General features: G+C 41.0%; 1 protein-coding gene across 1 annotated transcript in view; it reads right to left on the bottom strand.

The window, feature by feature from the left end:
* Ankfy1 (ankyrin repeat and FYVE domain containing 1) overlaps positions 1-22,142 on the bottom strand; it is a 67,926-nt gene that overhangs the window by 35,129 nt on the left and 10,655 nt on the right. Inside the window, exons 3-7 of the mRNA XM_028888690.2 lie at positions 20,175-20,293; positions 12,387-12,522; positions 6,880-7,003; positions 5,121-5,270; positions 3,031-3,196 (exon numbers count right to left, since the gene is read on the bottom strand). Of these exons, the coding sequence (XP_028744523.1) occupies positions 3,031-3,196; positions 5,121-5,270; positions 6,880-7,003; positions 12,387-12,522; positions 20,175-20,293 (695 nt within the window). The remainder of the gene's footprint in view (positions 1-3,030; positions 3,197-5,120; positions 5,271-6,879; positions 7,004-12,386; positions 12,523-20,174; positions 20,294-22,142) is intronic.

The raw sequence follows: 22,142 nt of genomic DNA, 5'->3' as shown, positions 1-22,142 counted from the left end.
GCAAACACCTCTGTGTGCCAACTTAGAGGCCTTCACCCGTATAAACAAGAGCTGTGCCACACAGCAGCTTTACTTTAATTGACTTTGAGAAATCTCCACACTGATTTTTCATAATGGCTGTACAAGTTTACATTCCTATCAGCAAATATAATCCCAGAATTTGGGAGGCAAAGGCAGCCTCTGTGAGTTCACAGCCAACTGGTCTACATAGTGAGGCTCTGTCTCAAAAATTAAAACAAAACAGAATTCCTCTTTCTCCATATCCTCATTAGCACCTGAGGATTTTTTATTTTTGTTATTTATTTGTATGTGCCGTTTTGAGTGCATGCACATATGTGCAGGTGCACATGTCTGTGTGCATGCATGGAGTCAGAAGAGGCTGTTGGGTGTCCCCCTCTTACTCTGTCTATTCCTCTGAGGCAGTGTCTCTCCCTGAACCTCGGGGCTTACATTTTCTCTGATAGGCTGAAGGCAGCAGGCTGGGAGGATCTGTCTTGGGCCTACCTTGGAGGTGGAATTCAGGCATACACACAGAACTCCCAGTTTGTTACCTGTGTGCTGGGATTAGAACTCTGCACCTCATAATTGACTCTTACCCACTGATCCATCTCTCCACTTGTCCTTTATTTTTTATTTCTTTCTATTTGTTTATTTCATGTGTATGCAGACAAGCAGGCATGCACATGGCCATGGCCTGAGGGTGGAGGTCAGAAGACAACTTTCCAGAGTCAGTTCTCCCCTTCTACCATGTGGGTCATGGGAATCAAACTCAGGTGAACAGGCTTGGCAGCAAGTGCCTTTATCTACTGAACCATCTCTTTATCCTGTCATTTATTTTCCTGACGACAACCATTCTGAACTGGAATGAGATAGACTCTCAAAGGAATTGTAATGTGTATTTTCCTGGTGGCTAAAGATGTGGTACACTTCCAAGTTTTATTCGCCATTTGTATGTCCTTTTTTGAGACCTGACAGTTTAGCTCATTTATTGATTGGATGCTTTTTAAAAACTGTTTAATTTTTGCAGTTCTTTACATTCTTTGAATATTCCCCATCTGATATGTGACCAGCAAAGGTCTCCTCCCTCTGGTGACTGTTTTCTCTGTTGTCCAGAAGTCTCTTCATTTTGATTTTGGGATGTATCTCCTTGCTGCTGGAACAGTGTTCAGAAAGCTCTTGCCTGTGCTTGTATCTTGAAGTGTTTTATTTACACCTCTTTCTTCTAGCACACTGGTTCTCAGCCTTCCTAATGCTGTGGCCCTTTAATACAGTTCCTCATGTTGTAGTGACCCCAACCACAGAATTATTTCATTGCTACTTCATAACTGTAATTTTGCTACTATTATGAATTGCAATGTAAATACCTGATATGCAGGATATCTGATAATGTAACCCCAAAAGAGTTGTGACCACCACCACCCCCCAACCTCCAGGTTCAGAACTGCTGCTCTACATTTAAGGTCATTAATCCATTAATCACAGAAATGATTTCTGTGAAGGTGAGAGGTATAGATCTAGGTTCACTCTTGGTTAAAGAGGTTGTCTAGTCTGGCAGTGGTGGCGGCCCGCCTTTAATCCCAGCATTCAGGAGGCAGAGGCAGGTAGATCTCTGTGAATACGAGGCCAGCCTGGTCTACAGAGTCAGTTCCAGGACAGGCTCCAGGGCTACACAGAGAAACGCTGTTTCGAAAAACTTAAAAAAAAAAAAAAAAAAAAAAAAGAAAGAAAGAAAAAAAGAGGTTGTCTTTGCTCCAATGTATTTTGTTAACTTTTATTATTTTTTTAATATGTGCTTGTGAATGTGTATCACATGTATGTCTGTGCCCAAGAAGTCCAGAAGGTGTTAGATTCTCTGGAGCTTGAGTAACAGGCAGTTGTGAGGTGCCAAATGGGTGTTGGCAAGAGAAACTCTTAATCACAGCACTGTCTCTCCAGTCTCCCTCCAATGTATGTTTTTGACAGATTTCTCAAAATTGGGATGCTATAACTATGCATTTATTTCTGGGTCGTCAATTTTTTATTTCATCAGTCTACATGCCTGTTCCTGGGCCGGTAACATGCTGTTTTTGTTCCTGTGTCTCCGTAACATAATCTGAGATCAGGCGTCTCTGCTGGTACCTCAGTACTGCTCTGTCTGCTGAGGATTACTTTGGCTATCTGGGCCTTTAAGCCTTTCCTAAGATTTTAACAGACTTCTGGCACAATTCCTGAAGAAAATGGAATGAATTAAGTAGAAATATGTTGCTCACAATGTGAGCCAAAGGTACTTTTTAATTTTTTTAAACTTAATATGCAAATGTCTGTGTGGGTGAACGTCAGGTGTATACCTGTGGAACCAGAAGATGGTGTCAGAACCTCGGGAGCTGGAGTTACAAGCAGCTGGGAACCACTTACTGGGAACCAAGTCTTGTGAAGAGCAGCAAGTGCTCTCAAATGACTAATCACTGTTCTAGCCCCCAAAGGTATTTCTTTTTTTGGTTTTTGGTTGTATTTTTGTTGTTGAGACAGGGTCTCTCTGTGTAGTTCTGACTGTCCCCAAACTAACTATATAAACTAAACTGACTTTGAACTCACAGAAATTACTACCACACTACTCCAAAGGTAACTTTTCCCCCTTTTTTCTCTTTTCGAGACATGGTTTCTGTTTAAGAGCCCTGGCTGTCCTGGAACTCGCTCTGTAGACCAGGCTGGCCTTAAGCTCACAGAGATCCACCTGCCTCTGCCTCCTGAGTGCTGGGATGAAAGGCGTGTGCCACCACCACCTGGCTCCAAACTTTCATAATTCTTAAAGATCATCTATCTAGCTTCTCTTACTCAGGCCCCGGTGGCCCTCTGAACAGACAAACTGACAAGGCCAATAGTGTTTCAGACCCTCTGACTCAACAATCACAAGTTCTAAGCCATGCAGGCTAAGTGTGCAGACTCAAGGTCTTTTGGGAATTCCTGGAACTGAGTTAGGAAGCTTCAAAACTATAATTATAGAGAGTTATATTGTGTACAGAGAAAAATGTAAATTTCACTTCTCCTTACCTCTTTGGATTCCTTTATGTAACAAGCTCCAGCCATTCTTGTCTACCATGTCCACATCAGCTTTATGACTAACCAGAGTGGTAGCAATACTCTCTAGTCGCCGTGAAAGAGCCAGATCTAATGCAAGATCTCCATTATGATCCATTTCGTTCAGCTTCCCAGGGAGCTGCACAGAGAAATCTGGAAATCAGCACTCAGACAGAAAATACAACCAACTTTAATCATCCCCAGATGAAAACCCTTTTTGAGACAGGGTCTCAGTATGTAGACCAGGCTGCTCTCAAATTCACAGACATGGCCTTTCTCCCATAAACGTATGTGTCACCACACTTCCTACCCAAGTGCCAATTCTAATGCTCTGGCACTATGGCATTGCTTAGTCCTCAGATTCAACATCACTCACACCTCCAACGAGGCTTCCCGAGAGCACGTGTTCAGTCTCAGAAAAACAAGAGTGATTAGCGAGCAAAGGGCAACAGAGGTGATTGAAGGCCACCACAGAAATGCAGATAGCACTGGGGTAGTGGGGAGGGACGAGACAAGCACCAGACACAACACAGGACACAGACACCACAGACGAGCCAGCATAGAGAACTTTATGAAAAAGAGTGAAGATAAAATTTTCATAAAAGGTGGCTTAACAGAGTCCTCTTTAGCACAGACACTAATGATAAACCATACTTCTGTCTGCACTCCTTTGAAGGCAATGTGGTATGCAGAATAATACCCTCCACCCCCACCCCACAGATGTTCATGCCTAATTACCAGATGATGTAAGCATGTCAACTTACATGGCAAAAAGTACCTTTGCAGATGTGTTAAGGCTAAGCACCATGAGCTAGGGAGGATTCTGAACCAGCCCACAGGGGCCCGCTTTGTAACAATAGTCATTCTTTTTTTTTAGATTTACTTATTTATTTATTGTGTATACAGTGTTCTGCCTGTATGTCCACCTGCAGGCCAGAACAGGGCATCAGATCTCATTACAGATGGTTGTGAGCCACCATGTGGTTGCTGGGAATTGAACTCAGGACCTCTTAACTGCTGAGCCATCTCTCGAGCTCCACAATATTCATTCTTAAAAGTGAAACAGAAGGCTGGACGGTGGTGTAAGCCTTTAATCCCAGCACTCAGGAGGCAGAGGCAGGCGGATCTTTGTGAGTTCGAGGCCAGCCTGGTCTACACAGTGAGTTCCAAGACAGGCTCCAAAGCTACACAGACAAACCCTGTCTGGGGTGGGGAAGGGCAGTGAAACAGGAATGTAGAAGAGTAGGTCATTAAGGGGTAAAATTAGGACTTGACCTGTCTCTACTGGCTTTAAAGATAGAAGCAATGCTTCTTTTAAGCTAAGGACTGTGGGAACATCTAGAAGCTGAGAACAGTCTTTAGCTCACTAGAAAATGGAGGTCTTAGACCACTAGAGAGTTCTGCCAATATCTTATGTGAGCAGGAAACAGATTCCTCCCCACAGCTCCATAAAAGACCACAGTCTACAAACAACTTGATTTTAATCTTGTGACTTTTGGCTTGGACCTCCAACAGGCAAAGCTGGATAGGTAATAAACTGATGTGTTGCTGTTACTATTTTAAACAGTATTTTATGTGCATGAGTGTTTTGCCTCAATGTAATATGTGGACCACGTGTGCCTGATGCCTCCAGAGGTCAGAAGAGGGTGTTGGATTCCCTGGGAATGGAGTTACAGATGGTTCTGAGCTGCCATGTGGGTGTTGGGAACCAAACCCGTGTCCTCTGCAAAAGCAAGAAGTGCTCTCAACCAGACCAGAATATGTGTTGGTTTAGGGCACTGAATTTGTGAAAACTTGTTTTAGAAAGAAATAAAAACAAAGATTGGGGCCTGAAGTCAGGTACTGCTGTGACAACCATCTGGAAATATGAATGTGGCTTTAGATTGTACTAAGACTGAGGAATTCTGAGGAACAGAACAGGAGAGAAAATGCTTAAAAGCAACATGAACATGTCCGAAGTACTTTCTTAGACTGTCCAGTGACGGTACAGATGGAAGCAGGGAATCTAGATAGCATTAGGTTTGGGGAGAGATAGGAAAAAAATGGAAATGCTTCTACAATACCTGAGAATCCATTTCAATAAGATAGAGGAAGACTACATCTTCTCTCTCCACTTTGATAGCTTTATGTAGTGGGTACTCTGTCTTGGATTTGATCATTTTGTATAACAACTGAGCACTCAGGCTACTGAAGTCCTCCTTTCGCAAGTCATCCTAGGGATTAAAAACAATGAAAAGTGTTAATAATAACAACTGTCATTTACTAAGCATGTATCAAGCCCTACTTTAAGGTCTTAACATTTCCCAACTATCTTTGCCTGTTTTACAGAAGAAAGTGAAGCCTATGGAGGCTAGAGAGCTCACACGAAGTCTGACAGTGAGAAAACAACTGAGTCAGGATCTCTATTAAGAAGCACTTGCCACCACACTCTACTCATCACAGCTCTGCTGGGCCTCAGAGACTGGACAGCCGAATATCAATGCTGACCTTCAACAGGAACAAGCCATGCAGGAGCCCTACCATGAGCTTAGAGTCCTTTTCCTACTAAGTCTATGAAGATGGCGATTTCAAAATAAATCAGAACTGCAACAAACAACTCACTGAGTCACAGCTGTAGCCCTATCAGCAAGGGAAGGTTACCATTCTGTCAGTTCTTTAAAGCTAGTTTTCAGCAGGTATAGCAGCACATGCCTTTAATCCCAACACTCAAGAGGCTGAGGCAGGAGGTTTGCCATAAGTTTGAGGCCAGTCTGAATCACACACAGTGGGTTCCAGATCAGCCTGGGCTACAGAATGAGATCTTATCTCAAAGCAAAAAACAATAACCCCACTTTTCTAGTATTATTGGGGATCAAATCCAGGGTTTCAGGCATGTGTGCCACTGTACAGTGATTGTCAGCTGCCATGTGTAAGCACTGTATCACTGAACTATATTCCCAGCACTTCAAAATGTTTGTGAGAAAGGGTCTTGCTAAGTTCCTCAGGCTGGTCTTGAACTTGCTTTGCAGCTCAGACCATGATCTCAGCATCCTCCTGCCTTAGCCTCCCAAGAGCTATAGGTCCATGGCACTAAGCCCACACACATACCAGTTCTGTTAGAAATCTTTCTGTAGAATTCCAAGGTTCTTCCCATAATGTTGTATACAAAACAATCACAGAAGCTAGTTCATAAAACAACACTGGTTGTTGTTTTATTTATCATTTAATGGGGTGGGGGAAAAAAAAAGCTCAGCTTATAAACCCTGTGCTTGGGAGGAGACAGGAGGACCCCTGGGGCTCACTGGCCAGCTGAACTCACCTAACCCGAGAGCTCTAGGCCAGTGAGGGACCCTGTCTCAAAATATGGTGGATACTACCTGAGTAACTCTACCAGAGGCTGTCCTCTGGCCTCCACAAGCACGTATGTGTACCTGCATACACATAAAAAATACAAAATCAAACCATAACCAGAAATGTGAAGCCTGCTATTTATAATAAAAGCCCAAGACAATGAACTTAAGAATGCCCTTATAGTGGAGGAAGCTCTTCCATGGGCAGCGGACGCTGGGTCTCGGCTTCTCAAGGATGATGCTAAAGGCAGGTGTTCCTTCTTGACCTCCGCTCCAGAACCTCAGCTACTCTGCTGGGTCCACTCTAAACCCTCAGAACAGTTTCAGAACAGAAAAAAGCCTCACAGGCCATCTAATCCAACTGCTTGTTCTTCAGGACTGCCAACAGCAATGATGACGTGTTAGAGAGGCGACTGCAGAAAGCAGGGCTCACCCTGGGACCGCTGGCTGCCAGTGTGAAAGCTCTGTCCACACCTCCCAATCTCTCACTCACCCAGTGACTTGCAATAATTTCTGCACAGTAGTTCATCAGTGTGCTGGCATTTAATTCCTCGGCAGTTTGATAGAAGCGAATGCAGTTCCTAACATTCACCAGAGACATAACACCCTTCTCACATCTGTAAGAGATTTTTCATTAATGATGAATAGTATTAGTAAGGGAAATACATTCATAAATAAATAAACCAAAAAATAATTAAGGCACCAGTTATGTCTAGTACAACTAAGGTATAAGACTGAACACTGTTTCATAAGGAACTATGTATAGATTTTTACTTATTGAACTCTTTTTTTTTTTTTTTTTGGTTTTTCGAGACAGGATGTCTCTGTGTAGCTTTGTGCCTTTCCTGGAACTCACTCTGTAGACCAGGCTGGCCTCAAACTCACAGAGATCCGCCTGGCTCTGCCTCCCAAGTGCTGGGATTAAAGGCGTGTGCCACCACCGCCTGGCTGAACTGAATTTTTATTATAATTTTACTAAAACTGATCATATACATTTTATTTTTGAGACAGGATGTCTCACTATGTAGCCCAAGCTAGCTTTGAAGTCAGACTACTCTTGTCTCAGCCTGGGATTACACTGTGCTTTGTAGTCTTGTACTAGACAGTATATTACACCACACTGTTCTAAGCAGAATCAAAATAACCTGCAAAAAGAAAATCATGAAGCTTAAAACCTCAATAGCCTCAAAAGTAATCACTTGAAACTTCTGAATCACATGCATAGGCCATTTTGCAATCAAACACAAAACAGACTGGCTTCAGTTCTTTGGCACTAAATTATATGGAACATGCCTGCATATTCCAGACAATTCTATTATACTAACTTTATTGTTCACAATTTCAAATATGAGGGTCTATGCTTAATAAATACCTCTTTAAAAATCCTCCCAAAAGATAAATTTTTATTTTGTATAAATTATAATTCAGATGGCTGGAGAGATGGCTCAGAGGGTAAGAGTACTGGCTGCTCTTCCAGGAACCCAGGTTCAGTTCCCAGCACCCACATGGCAGCTGACAATCACCTGTAATTCCAGTTCTAAGGGATCCAATGCCCTCTTCTGACCTTCATGGGTACCGAATTTACGTTGTACACAGACATATATGCAATCAAAACACTTATACATATATAATAATAATGATGATGATGATTAAAATAAGTGAATAAACTGTAGTTCAGGGTCTGGAAAGTAAGACAGTGGTAGAGTGTCTAGGATATATTTGTATTTGGGAAGCCCTGTGTTCAATCCCTAGCAACATTGGGGTGTGGGTGGCGTGAGAGTAGGGGGGATGTATGTGGACTGAATAGTTCAGCAGCTAAGAACAGTTGTTCTTCCAAAGGACCTAAGTTTGCTTCCCAATACATGTTCACAACTGCCTGTGACTCCAGTTCCATGGGATCTGGTGCTCTGTTCTGGTTTCCCCAGATACCCGCCCAATACATACACACATACACACACACACACACACACACACACACACACACACACACACACACACAAATAAAAGTTTTACAAATAAAATAAATATAATTCAATAAATTACATTTTAAAAAACCACCCAAAATAGGTAAGATAGTGAACTAATTATGAGTCAGACCTAGTGTGCAAGAGGCTATGGATTCAATCTCCAGTGCCAACACACAAATCAGACCACAGTACATCAAGAGAAAATCGGGCACAATGTGTATCTCCACAAAGCCAGGCAACAAGACTTGATGAAGGAAGGACTAACAAGAGAGTATCAACTACAATCCTGTGGCACAAAGCTGTCTTCATATCCTAGCATAGAAGATACAGAATTTATTCTATGACAGAATTCCTGGAGACCTTATTGTGCCTCTTGCAGAATGAGGCCTACGGAGAAAGGAGGCTAAGACAGGGTCCTTCAATCAGATTCCCCTCCACGGGTAGCCACAGAGGCCCAATGGTAGTCATAGCCCCCTCATCTAATCTACCACTGCTTCTCCTTTCCTTCACCCTCAACAAAAAACTTTTTTTTTTTTTTTTCCTGAGACAGGGTTTCTCTGTGAAAAAGTCCTATCTGTCCTAGAACTCACTCTATAAACCAGGCTGGCCTCGAACTCAAAGAGATCCACCTGTCTCTGCCTCTGCTAGGATTAAAGGTGTGCACCACCACCACTACCACCACCACCACCACCACCACCACCACCACCCAGCTAACAAAAACTTTTCTAATCACATAGAAGAATTTAGTAGTGAGAGAAAAATGAAGTCTCTGTAGCCCTGTCTCCCCTTCTATGACATAAGGATGGTACTTGATCTTAGAGGTGTTGAGACTCTGTGGGTTTCAAGATGAAGGAAAGTTAGATGTACTCAGCAGAGCTCAAGAGACACTTGGAGGTACGCTCCTAAGTTTACATTTCCTCTCTGCTCACCACTCCCTTCTAAGGCCCAACATTCCTGTCCTGAAGGAAAATGGAAAAGGGATGTAGCAAACCTTAACAGCTAATGTTAGTGGACTTCAATACTGCTGTTAATAATTGAATAGCAGGTAATTCTCAATCTCAGTAGATGAGCTACTAGGTAACAGGGGAGGACCTCAAGAGTTAGAGGGGTAGGGAAAGAGGGGAGGAAGGCAGTGAGACAGACCGTGGAGTGGAGATAGGGGAAGGAGGACAGACATGGGAAAACAAAGAGCAAATTTTCAAACCCTAGACCAAAACAAGAACACAGCCATTTTCCATCAACACTGCAGACTTGGTGCAAAGAAGCACCTCTCCCAGGGCACTTTAAAAGTTAATTTAGGGCTGGTTGTGGTAGCATATGCCTTTAATCCCAGCACCTGAGAAGCAAAGGCTAGACCTTGTCTCCACCCCTTCCCCACCAATTTTTTCATTTATTCATTCATTATTTGTGTGTGTGTGTGTGTGTGTGTGTGTGTGTGTGTGTGTGCGGCGCGCGCGCGCGCACCACAACCCACAAAGGTGTAAAGGCCAGAGGACAATTTCAAGTCAGCTCTTCCCTTCCAAAGTGAGTTTTGGGCATCAAACTCAGGTCATCAGGTTTGTATAGTAAGGACTTTTACCTGCAGAGCAATCTCACCAACCCTCCAACACCATTTTTAAAAGAAGTTAAAATCAATATGTAGACATGTTACAGTAAGAAAAAGTTTCAACTGGGTGGTGGGGACGCATGCTTTTAATCCTAGCACTCGGGAGGCAGAGGCAGGCAGATCTCTGTGAGTTCGAGGCCAGCCTGGGCTACAGAGTGAGTTCCGGAAAAGGTGCAAAGCTACACAGAGAAACCCTGTCTCGAAAAACCAACAAACAAACAAACAAACCAAATTACATACGCTGAACATGTATTTATAATCAGAAGAAATATTTTCATTTTCATAATACTCTTTTGTAAAAGATTTTCTGATATTATTAAAAATAAAAACCTTCTGTGGTAGTCTGAATGTAATTGGGCCCCATAAGCTCATAGCAAGTGGCACTATTAGGAGGTGTGGCCTTGTTGAAGGAAGTGTGTCACTGTGGGGGCGGTCTTTGCTTAAGCTTCTCTCAGTGTCATAGTTTACTTCCTGGTGGTTGCAAGATGTAGAACTCTCAGCTACTTCTCCAGCACCATGTGTGCCTGCATGCCGCCATGCTTCCTGCCATGATGATAAAGGACTAAATCTCTGAACTGTAAGCTACCACCTCAGTTACATGTTTTCCTTTGTTAAGAGTTGCTGTGGTCATGATGTCTCTTCACAGCAACAGAAACCGTAACTAAGACACCTACTTTTTCATCAATTTAATTATTAACATTTCTAAACCATCAGGACCTCTCTATCACAGAAATTGGTGCCACTGACTTCACACTGAACTGTCTGCATTTGCCTCTTGGGTTATTATCTTAGATGTGCCATTTCTCTGCCTGACAGCAGGGGGCACTCTTGTGACTCCCTGAAGAGCCAGCACTCACTCTAGTCCTGGTCTCCCATCCCAGCTCTTAACAAAGCTGTGACAGACAACTTGATAGCCACATCCAACAGTACAGATTTGAGCATCTGGTAATGTTGATCGTAATGAGGCCTAATCAATCAATAAACAATAAACATTTTAATTAAAGAATCCATTATACCAATTAAATAATCCATACAAACCCCAGAACATTTTTATTAAAGCAATTTAATTTATAAGCAAGTCTGATATGGTCAATGAGAAAGCTCAGGATATCTGGGGGAAAAGATATAAACAATCTAATTAAATGAGTATGAGTTTACTCTTAGGTAGTTCAAAAACTTACTAAACAAACATAATAGTTAATTAGAGGGCCTCAATATTAAAGTTAGTTGTATTAATAATAATCTAGCTCTATACACCTTGGACTTGTTTATGTTTAAATTAGATTTAGATACTAAAACAGTTCTCAGGCCCACATCACTGACTGATAGTTGAGAAGATTCAGTCTATGGATTCCTGTGGGGCTGTGGGGCCATCCTAGAGGAAAACAGAGCAAGCAGCTCCTGGTAGCCGAGTCTCTTGGATCTCCTGGGTGAGGGCAACAGAGCAACAAACAGACCATCTTGATGGCTGAAACTAGCCCTTCTATCACCCAAGAGAGAAGCCAGTTTTTTCTCATGCACCCATAAGAATAAAAAGAGATTATGAAGTACTATAAAAGACTACACTGGGCTGGAGAGATGGCTCAGAGGCTAAGTGCACTGACTGTTCTTCCAGGGTCCTAAGTTCAATTCCCAGTGACCACATGGTGGCTCACAATCATCTGTAATGAGATCTGGTGCCCTCTTCTGACCTGCACACATGCATGCAGACAGGACACTGTATACCTAATAAATAAATAAATCTTAAAAAAAAAAAAAAAGAGTAACTATCTTAAAAAACAAAACAAAACAAACAAAAAAAAAAAAACAAACAAGCTGGCCATCATCAGCCACAGCTGCAACATTCTGCAGCATTCTGCCTGACACCTTTGATGAGCATTTTGTCTCCTATAATTCTACCAACTTGGGAGAGGAACAGAGAAAACGCACTATAAAAATGAATTGTGCCAGCTCCTTGGGACCTAAAAAGCAGTTAACTTCAATGAAATAAGCCCTTATCGATACTGGCTACAAAACCTACTGAACCATAAACTCTCTGGATTAATGTAAGCATTAGAATGCTTCCAAAAAGGAGTATATAACCAAAGACTTCCTTTGCTAGATCTACCCAAAGGCAGATAAACTGTTGAAGAAAACAGAATGGAAGGCAAAGTCAAGACTCTGGACCCTGGATTCTATTTTTCCATATTCAGTTGTCAGTTTACACAGAACCCCAGGTAACAAACCAGGAGAAGAAAGAACAACAAACTAGCACCAGCACCATTAGCTTCCCAGTAACAGAGAGCAAGGGAGAAGTCAGCCTCTGCCCCATCACCTTTAGAGAACCCTACAGTTCTTCACATGTCAGAAGCTGTTCACACAGCCTGGCACAATTAAGCTTAGCCGCCACCACCTTGCAGGGGCTTGAGCAGGTCTGCTGTGACTTGCCTCTCCCTAAGGAGCTGGAGTTGAAAGCGATTAGCCAGTTTCATCAACTCAGTCAGGAACACATCATCCTCTCTGAACTCTAACTCATCGGTATAGATCCAGCGAAGCATGGTCATTGTCACCTCAGGATTCGCATCTAGTGAGAAAAAGAAAGTAGATGACACACTTAGGCCTTCTAGAAGCAACGCTAAAACCTGTGGTTAGAAAAGTCAATTACAGTCCACCTAACTCAAATATACTGCTACAGGCCCCCACCCTCAATATGTCCCCAGACCTTAGCACAATTGACACCATGATGGAACTATCATTCAGGCCTTGGAACCTAGCACATAGGCAGTCAACACTTGCAAAAAGGGAACAAAGTTCTATAGTTCTGGTAAAGTCCCTAAATTTATTAATCTTGCTTTTTGGCTTCTGTAATTCCGCTTCTGACTAACTGCTCTTGCTAACTGAGGTGTGTCATCCCAGTATATGTTTCTTGTGTTTAAAATCCCAGTGTAGCTGCAGGACAGCTAATAAAAGACTTTCTATTTGCTTAAACCCGTGCCCAAGTGGTTTTCTCTGGTGGATACTTCTAACAATACAGCCACTAAAAATGGTGACAGAATGTCTGGGCAGCATCTGACTCAAAAAAAATGTTACAGTTTTGTATGAGGAAACCATAGGGTCAAATTCATTGGGAAAATATTGAGACATAAGATAATTTCAGAATATCTTTCATTCTTTTATTTTTTTCCTTTTGAAACAGGGTCTCTTTACGTAGCCCTCACAGAGTTCTGCCTGTCTCTACCTCATTAAAGGCATGCACCACCACACTCAACAGAATTTCTAATACAGACTAGTCAAGGTTTTATTTATTTATTTTTAGTCATTTATTTGGAGTACTGGGGATTAGAAAGGCTTTATTTTATGCATGGATGTTTTGCCTACATGTATGGCTATGCACCAATTGTGTTCCTGGTGCCCACGGAGACCAGAAGAGGGTATTGAATCCTTTGGAAGTGGAGTGACAGATGGTTGTTGCATCCCACCGTATGGGTACTGGGAATAAAAGCCAGATTCTCTGGAAAAGCAGCCAGGGCTCCACTGAGCCATCTCTCCAGTCTGTAGCCAAGATTTTTAAAGACTGAACAAACTTTTACACAGCAATTACTCTTAAACAAACAATAGGGTAAATACAGAGAAATGTGTTATTTTAATAATGAAGATCTGAGATAAAATGTTGGTTTATTTTGAAATAAGATCTCTCACTCTTACAGCCCAGGTTGGCCCAGAACTAACAGCAATACTCTTGCCTCAGCCTCCCAAAATTGTGGGACTAAAGGTATGAGCCACCACATTTTGCTTACAAAATCTTAAGAATATAACAGAAAGTTAATAAAAACATAATGTATGTTATGTTTATGTATATATAATATATATATACACACACAATGGCAAATCTGCAGCAATTAAGACTAATAGATACATTTCATGACAATATATTTACAGAGGTTTAAAAAACTAAGAATATATTTTATATAATCTCATTTTTGCTATATGTATAAGAGTATAAATGTGTCATTGTGTATATGCATATATATCTAAATAGACAGCTCTGTCTATCCATCATCTAACAATTAATCAAGAACCTGAAAAGATATATACTAAAATATCAACTCAAGAACTTATTCATGATTAATTTTTTCTTTTAGCTAATCGGTACCTTGATTTTTAGTTAATAAATATATTATTTATATATTTTTTAAAGACTATACAACTACTTGAAGGAAATATTTACTATAAAAATCATCATTTAAAATATCTGAACTGGCCGGGTTCAGATATAGAACTGGGCAGTGATGGTACATGTCTTTAATCCCCACCACTCAGGAGGCAGAGGCAAGCTGATCTCTGAGTTCAAGGCCAGTCTACAAAGTGAGTTACAGGACCGGCAGTGCTACACAGAGAAACCCTGTCTTGAAAAACCAAAATAAATAAATAAAATATCTAAACTAATGCTGAGGATTAGGCCCAATTAGTATTGATTGTCTAATTTGCAAGAAGCCTTGAGCTAATTCCCAGATGACATAAACCAGGTGTGGTGGCATATATCTTTAATACCAGCAATTGGGAAGCAGAAGGGTCCAAAGTTCAAGGTCATCTTTGACTTCATACTGTGAATTCCAGGCCAAGCTGGACTACTTGAGATCCTGTCTCAAAACACAAACTAGCAAACAAACAAACCTAAACTGTTATTCCGATTAAATCAGCTTTCGATTAATCAGAATACAGAAAGTGATGTCCAGAGGAAAAGTTAAAGCCACAGTTTGTATAACAGTTCTCTAAGAGTAATCCTGAGCAAGCAGACTCCTAACAGAGTTTAACTCTCAAGCCCACCCAGACCTACTGAAGAGAACTGGGGATGGACCCAGCATCTGCACCTTAACAATTCCATAATGTTATTGTGATGCTCACTAAGGTTAGGAAACTATATTCAATTCTTAATTATCAAGTAAAAGTACAGTAAGGACCAGTACTACATTATTAATAACTAGGCAACAGATTAGCTCTGATTAACCTTCTATTCCAACTACCACAGTGAGGAGGATGGGTTTGAAGGAAGTGATGTTGAGTGGAACTGAAAACCTGATGTAAGCAAAGCAGATTGATTCACTGTTGTCTACTAAAACAACCAGACGAACAAGGGTGGGGCAAAAACAAACAGTGGCTTTTTCTTTTTTTCTTGCTCTTCCTCAGTAACATAGTAATGGTGGAAATTTTTCATTTTGCTTTGTTTTTGATTTTCTGAGACAAGGTCATGACAAGGTAATCCAGGATGGCCTGGAGCTCCTAACCCTCCTACCTCAGTCTCCTAAATCCTGGGATTACATGAATATGCCACCAGTCCAGCTTAAAAAAAAAAAAAAAAAAATTAAGGCTTGTGGATACAACTTTTTTCTTTTTTTTTAATTATTAAGAAAATTTTCATTCATTTTTACATACACAATAAAGTACTACTCAGCAGAGAAAAACAATGACATCATGAAATTTGCAGGCAAATGGATAGAACTAGAAAATATCATCCTGAGTGAGGTAACCCAGACTCAGAAAGACAAACATGGTATGTACTCACTCATAAGTGGATACTAGATATAAAGCAAAGGACAATCAGACTACAGCCCACAAATCCAGGGAGGCTACCTAGCAGGGGGTACCCTAGGATGACTGTGGCTTATAATAAGTTTTGGTTTTGCCCAATCACTGGGCAAGATTTAGTGAAACATTTCACTATCAGGATAAGAATTTGTAACGTATCAAGCTGATGAAAGAATATGCTGGCTGTACTTTCAGGAGGGAAGGCTAAAACCTTTTTAGATTATAGATTAGCCTATAGAAAAATGTCCGCTGTAAATCATCAAACAGTGAAGGGGAATTTGAACAGGAATCTCACTTACACAACTTAAGTAAAACATAGCTCTCTGAACAGATGAAGACAGGTTTCTTCTGTATCCCAGAATCTAATCAATATTTATATGTATAATTCAGCTATTATTTGGCTTAAAAGGGCTTATTGGGAAATGTTATCATTTTAACTATTTTCTACAGAGAAAATATTTTCCAGTTTCAAATAACCCTGGACTTTTGAATTATAACCTGTTTTCATGTTTAAAAAAAAAAAAAGAATTGTTTTTATTCATTTTACATACCAATCACAGATTCCCCCTCTTCCCTCCTCCCACCCTTCCATCCCCCCCCACACACACACAATACACATCCCCCATTCCCTCTTACAAGAAGGTAAGGCCTCCCATGGAGAGTCAGCAGAGCCTGGCACATTCAGTAAAGGCAGGTCCAAGCCTCTCCCCTTGCCTAAAGGCTGTGTGAGGTGTCCCAACATAGGTAGTGGGCTCCAAAAAGCCAGCTCATGCACCCAGGATGGATCCTGATCCTACTGCCCTTTTGGCCCCTTAAGCAGATCAAGCTACACAACTGTCTCACTTATGCCGAGGGCCTAGTCCAGTCCTGTGGAGGCTCCATAGCACTTGATCTAAATTTCATGACTGCCCACTAGTTTGGTTTGGTTGTTGTTCCCCATAATGATCTTGATACCCCTTGTCATAGAATCTCTCTTCTTTATCTTTGACTGGACTCCTGGATCTCTGCATCTGCTTCCATCAGTTACTGGAGAAAGGCTTTATGATGACAGGGTATTCACCAATCTGATTACTGGGGTAAGCCAGTTCAGGCACCCTCTCCACTACTGCTGGTAGTCTAAACTGGGGTCATCCTTGGGGATTCCTGGGAACTTCCCTAGCACCCATTTTCTCCCTATCCAGCTAAAATTTTTACCTCAAGATTGCAATGAATAGTAACACTGAATTTTAAAGAATTGATAAACTAGACATAAAGGAATATATATACACATACATACATACAGAAACAGTGAACAGTCTCCTTGACATAATAGTATTTAAAGAAGACTACATCCACCCAGGCTTGGTGAACATAGGTAATCTCAGCACTTGGAACAGTGCTGAATCATATAATATATACTCAAAATATAGGCAGGAGGATGGCAAGTAGAAGATCAGCCTGAACTATATAGTGAGCTCCAAGCCAGCCTGGGTAACATGGCAAGAGTCTACCTCATAATAAAAAATAAGTAGGGTGGAAGTGTATGTGGAGTGGTGGTGGAGTGCTTGCCTAGCACGTAAGAGGTCCTGTAAATAAGCAAAGCACTATATCCAGCAACTGCAGTACATTCTCTTTCCATATGCACACAGTATATTCACTGAAACATATATACTCTGAGCCATAAAACAACAGGGTCTCATGTAGCCCTGACCAAAATGTCACTGACAGTACAACAAAGTACATTTCGTAAGTCTCATAACTGCTGGAATCACCAATTTTTTATAATGGAAGTATCAAAAAATGGTAGCCTACTCTTAACATCTAACGAATTTGAATAATTCTCTTTTTTATTATCTTTTCTAGCCTTGCAAAATATGTGATTGTGGAGTCAAGATACTACCACACATTTTGTGAAGAACATTTCATAACCAAATGGTTCTCAGAAACTATCCTAATTTTATAGGTGGTCAGAGATATGTGGCTTCAAAAGATACATTTTTAAAAAGAAAAGCCACAGCTCTGAGTGCACTCATATGGACTGGAGCCTTTCTGGTAAAGACCTTCCATACAGGTATTTTCATCCTAGGTAGGAATGACCCGTGCACACGAATCTGCTTTTATGTATGTTTATTTGTGCTTACAAGGAGAAGTGCAGGCTTCAAGTTAAACCTTTGGAATTATCATAGAGAGAGTTCACTCACAACAGAAAAACATGAAAGGTCTGTTCTCCCAAATCCAGGCGATCAACACCTATCCTTCCGGTACAATACTGCTCAAGCGTTAGTCACCCCTGGCATGTTCCTTTCAGCCCCATTCAAATCTCTTCTGCAGCAGCACATAGAGCTGCTACTTTGTTACATTCAGGGCTCGGGTTTGAACTGATTTAGTAACAGTCCATTACTTCTCCCAGAGCATGAGCTCTGAGGCAGAGACCCATCATAATCACTCAGTCCTCAGCACACAGAAACAGACCTTCTCAACAGGAGAGCCTCTGAACAGACATCTCAGTAGAGCTTTCATAGTCAATCACTTCTGAAAATTACTCTCCACCCCCATTCTCTCTCCCAGTCTTCGGCATCAAACCCGGGGATTGATACATGCTAAGCAAGCACTCTACCACTGAGCTATACTCCCAGTCCAATGTCCTATTTTAATATCCTGACAGTCTCCATGTTATACTTTTTGCAATAGTCACTAAGGGCAGAGTTCAATGAAAACTTTGCTTCATGCCTTGTTTTCAAGAATAGTTAAGCAAATACTAACAATACAATTTTAGGTGAACTTTTGAAAACTTCCATTTAGTCATAAGCTACAAATATACATAAGACAATAATATAAGTAATTTAGTGTATCTACTAAAAACCTTTTTTAAAATTACATTTACGTGTGTGTGTGTGTGTGTGTGTGTGTGTGTGTGTGTGTGTGTGTGTAATGAGCATACATATCATGATGCCTATGTAGAGATTAGAGGACAACTTGAGGAGGTGAGTTTTTTATTTTTATTTTTCCTTCTAACATGTGAATTCTAGGGATCATATTCAGGTCATCAGGCTTGGTGGCAAATGCCTTTACTCACTAAGCCATCTCCACAGTCCTATTAAAATTGTTTTGTTTTGAAAGAAATTTACTACATATGTTTAAGTATTTAACATGTTATTAGGAGATACACATATAGCTTGGCATGATGGCTCATGCCTTTAATCGTAGCCCTTGGGAGGCAGAGCAGGTAGACCTCTGTGAGTTCCAGGTTAGCCTAATCCACACAGTAGATGCTATCTCAAACAAACAAACAAACAAATAGAGATGCACATACAAAAATCACTGTACAGTGGGGCTCAGCAGTTAAGAGCATATACTGCTATCGTAAACCACCTGAGTTTAGTTCTCAGTACTCACACTGAGAGACTCACAACCACATGTTAACTCCAACTTCAGGGAGATCTGCCTCTTTAGGTACCATGCATATAGACACACACCAACACACAGACACACTAAAAATAAATAGAGCTATAGAGCTGGAGAGATATATCAGTGTTAAGAGCACATATTATTACTGCAGAGGGCCCAAGTTAGGTTTCCAGAAGCCATATCAAGTCACTAACAATCCCGTTACTCCAGCTCCAGGGAACTCTAATGGCTCCAAGGGCACTTGTGGTCTCATGTACATACCCACACATATACCCATCCACATACACACACACACACACACACACACACACACACACACACACACACACACATAAATAAATAAATAAATAAATAAATACATGCAAAATATTTTCAGGAAAAGATACTAAAGGTGGCCATACCCCTTTAATTCTAGCTTTTAAGAAGCAGAGGCAGGCATATCTGAGTTCAAGGCCAGCCTGGTCTACATCTTGAGTTACAGGCCAGCTAGGGCTACATGATGAGTCCTTGTCTTCAGTCAGTCAATCAATAGAAAGAATGACTGAGTTACCTGGCATCAGCCTCTGGATTCCACACACAGCACACACACCTACAAGGAAATGTACATATACTACATGCAAAAGCTAAAATAAGCAGGCCTGGAGAGATGACTCAGCAGATAAAGACATTTGTCACACAAACCTATCAACCAGAGTTCAATCCCCAGAACTCCACAAAGTTCTCTGATCTCCCAAGCTAAGCATACATACAGTAATAATTTTTTAAAGAAATAAGCTTATTGAAAGATTCTTGTACTTTCTAAATATAAGAACATAATAGATACTAAAATAGTTAATTCGTTAACCAAGGATTAAATATAATCATAAAGAACAACCTGAAGCTGGAGAGATAGCTCAATGGTTAAGAGCACTGTCAGCTCTTCCAGAGGACCTGGATTCAATTACCAGCACCCACATGATGCACCACCACCATCAGTTCCAAGGTATCTGACATCCTTTTTAGACCTCCCTGGGCACTGCATGCATATGGTGCAAAGACAGAAACGCATGCAAAACACCCACACATAAATTAAAACTTAAAAAAAAATTAAAAGAAAATGGAACATCCAACTTAGGGTGACATGTTATTTCAATGGTTCATATTCCCATCAATTGATAAGTATTTTACTTTTATCATACCACATATATTTTATAGTGATGCATTGTAACTTTCTGCCAAGAGGTCTTGTGCATTAGTTCTGTGTTCTGATGAAGTCAGACTCACCTGACAAGTCTAGCTCCTCTGTGGAAGACAAGTTGGCCAGACTCCAGCTATCACTGCGAGCTGCCAGGACAAACTTGTGAGCACTGATGTGCCTGCCCTCAACCTTGATCTTCAAATCACTGATGAAGAAAATATCCAGAGATACAGAAAGAAAAATGTCATCATAACTAGGTAAGCTAGGAGTTCTACCTGACAAATACATGGATAATGATTATCAACATGAATCTGCAAAAGAAAAAAATAAACCACAATGGCATTTCCACACGGTGGACCATGCTTACATGTTGCTGGGAATATTTTAACTTCTACCTCAATTCCATGGGATGATCTAGTCTCAAATACATCTAACAGGATTCTTGTGGTATACTTACAAGCTAAGCAGGATGACTAAGTCATACATAAAATATAAGATGTCTTGTGCAGAATGTATCGAAATAAACCATCAGAGTGAGAAATGTGGATAGCACAAAACTCTAAGACTGTGCCATTGCTTTGCTCCATAATAACGTCAAGCAATGTGAAATGGAGAAACTATGAACACATAAGTTCACACAAAGCAGTAAAGAACACAAAACCTAATACCTGGACTCCTGTTTCCATCAGAAACATTTATATCTAACATTAATCATTTAATATCCAACCATTTATCAAGAGAAGAGGTTGGGTGGCACTTTCATATAACCTCAGCATATTGGGATCACAAGTTTGAAATCAATCTGGGGTACATAGCAAAACACTGTCTCAAACAATAAAGAGAGGTAAGGATATTTCCTACATACTATTATATTTTTAAAAATTCCCCCCAAAAAATAGGTACATTTACTCTGAAATGTCAAATGCTAAGAAAAAAAAGGCTTCTAGGCAATTAACTGAAACATCAATGATGACCCTCTGTGCCGACAGGATTGGGCCATATGGCCAGCCATGCTGGCAACAGAGAAAAGTGCCAATGTGTGGCACTTAGCAAAACTGTAGCATTGGAGAAGCAGTGGGAAGAGGATCAAAAATTCAAGGTTATCCTTGACCACAACCAAGTACTAGGCCATCCTGGGCTACAGAACACCTTGTCGCAAAAATAAATAAATAGCTAGGTATAGTAGCACATGCCTTTAATTCCAATATTCAGGAAAGAGATGGACTGCTGAGTTCAAGGCAGCCTAGTCTACACAGCAGGTTCCAAGTCAGCCAGGGCTATACAGTAAAACTGTATCTCAAACAAACAAACAAATAAATAAAATAAATAAATACTACTGCTAATAATCAATCCTTGGTATGTGCCCACTATTCTAAGTGTCTTAACACCTATGAGTTAATCTTTACTCCAAACCTAAATTGAGTAGTACTAATATATCATCCTTTGTTACAGATCAGGAACCTACTGTCATAGCTTGAGGCCAAAGGGCTAGCAAGTAGCATACAGGTCTCTAACATCTAAGAGTGACATTTTGAGTAACGAAGGCACACTGCTCATCTTCTCATTGGTCTGGTGTTGGTCTGAGTGTAGGAGGGCACAGATGAGCACACAGACAGTGTGCATGTGGGAGCCAGGGGAAAGAAAACCTTTGGTGCCATTCCTCAGGCGCCATTTACCTGTTATTGGGCCTCTATTGGCCTGAAACACAACCACTTAGGCTAGGCTTGCTGGACAGGGAGCCCCAGAAATTGCCAGTCTCTGTCCTCCTAGTACTGGGACTTTAAGTACCTGCCATGAGGCCCAAAGTTTTTCACATGGGTTCTTGGGATCAAATTCAGGTCCTCATGTACCTTACTGACATCAGCCTAGCTCTTACTTTTGTTTTATAGATAAGGACTCTGGCTAATCTAGCCCACACTGGACTGGACCTCACTATATAGCTGAGGCTGGCCTCAGAATCATGATAACCTTCCTCTCAGTTTCCTTAGAACTGAGACTACAAGTTGAGCTTCCACAAATGGCTCAGTGCTGGTAATTTGGATTACAGAAAAATA

The sequence above is a fragment of the Peromyscus leucopus genome, chromosome 8b (genome assembly GCF_004664715.2).
Source record: "Peromyscus leucopus breed LL Stock chromosome 8b, UCI_PerLeu_2.1, whole genome shotgun sequence".
In the NCBI taxonomy this organism is placed as follows: Eukaryota; Metazoa; Chordata; class Mammalia; order Rodentia; family Cricetidae; genus Peromyscus; species Peromyscus leucopus.
Note: the sequence above shows the minus strand (reverse complement) of the source record. Positions and strands in the feature narration are given on the sequence as shown.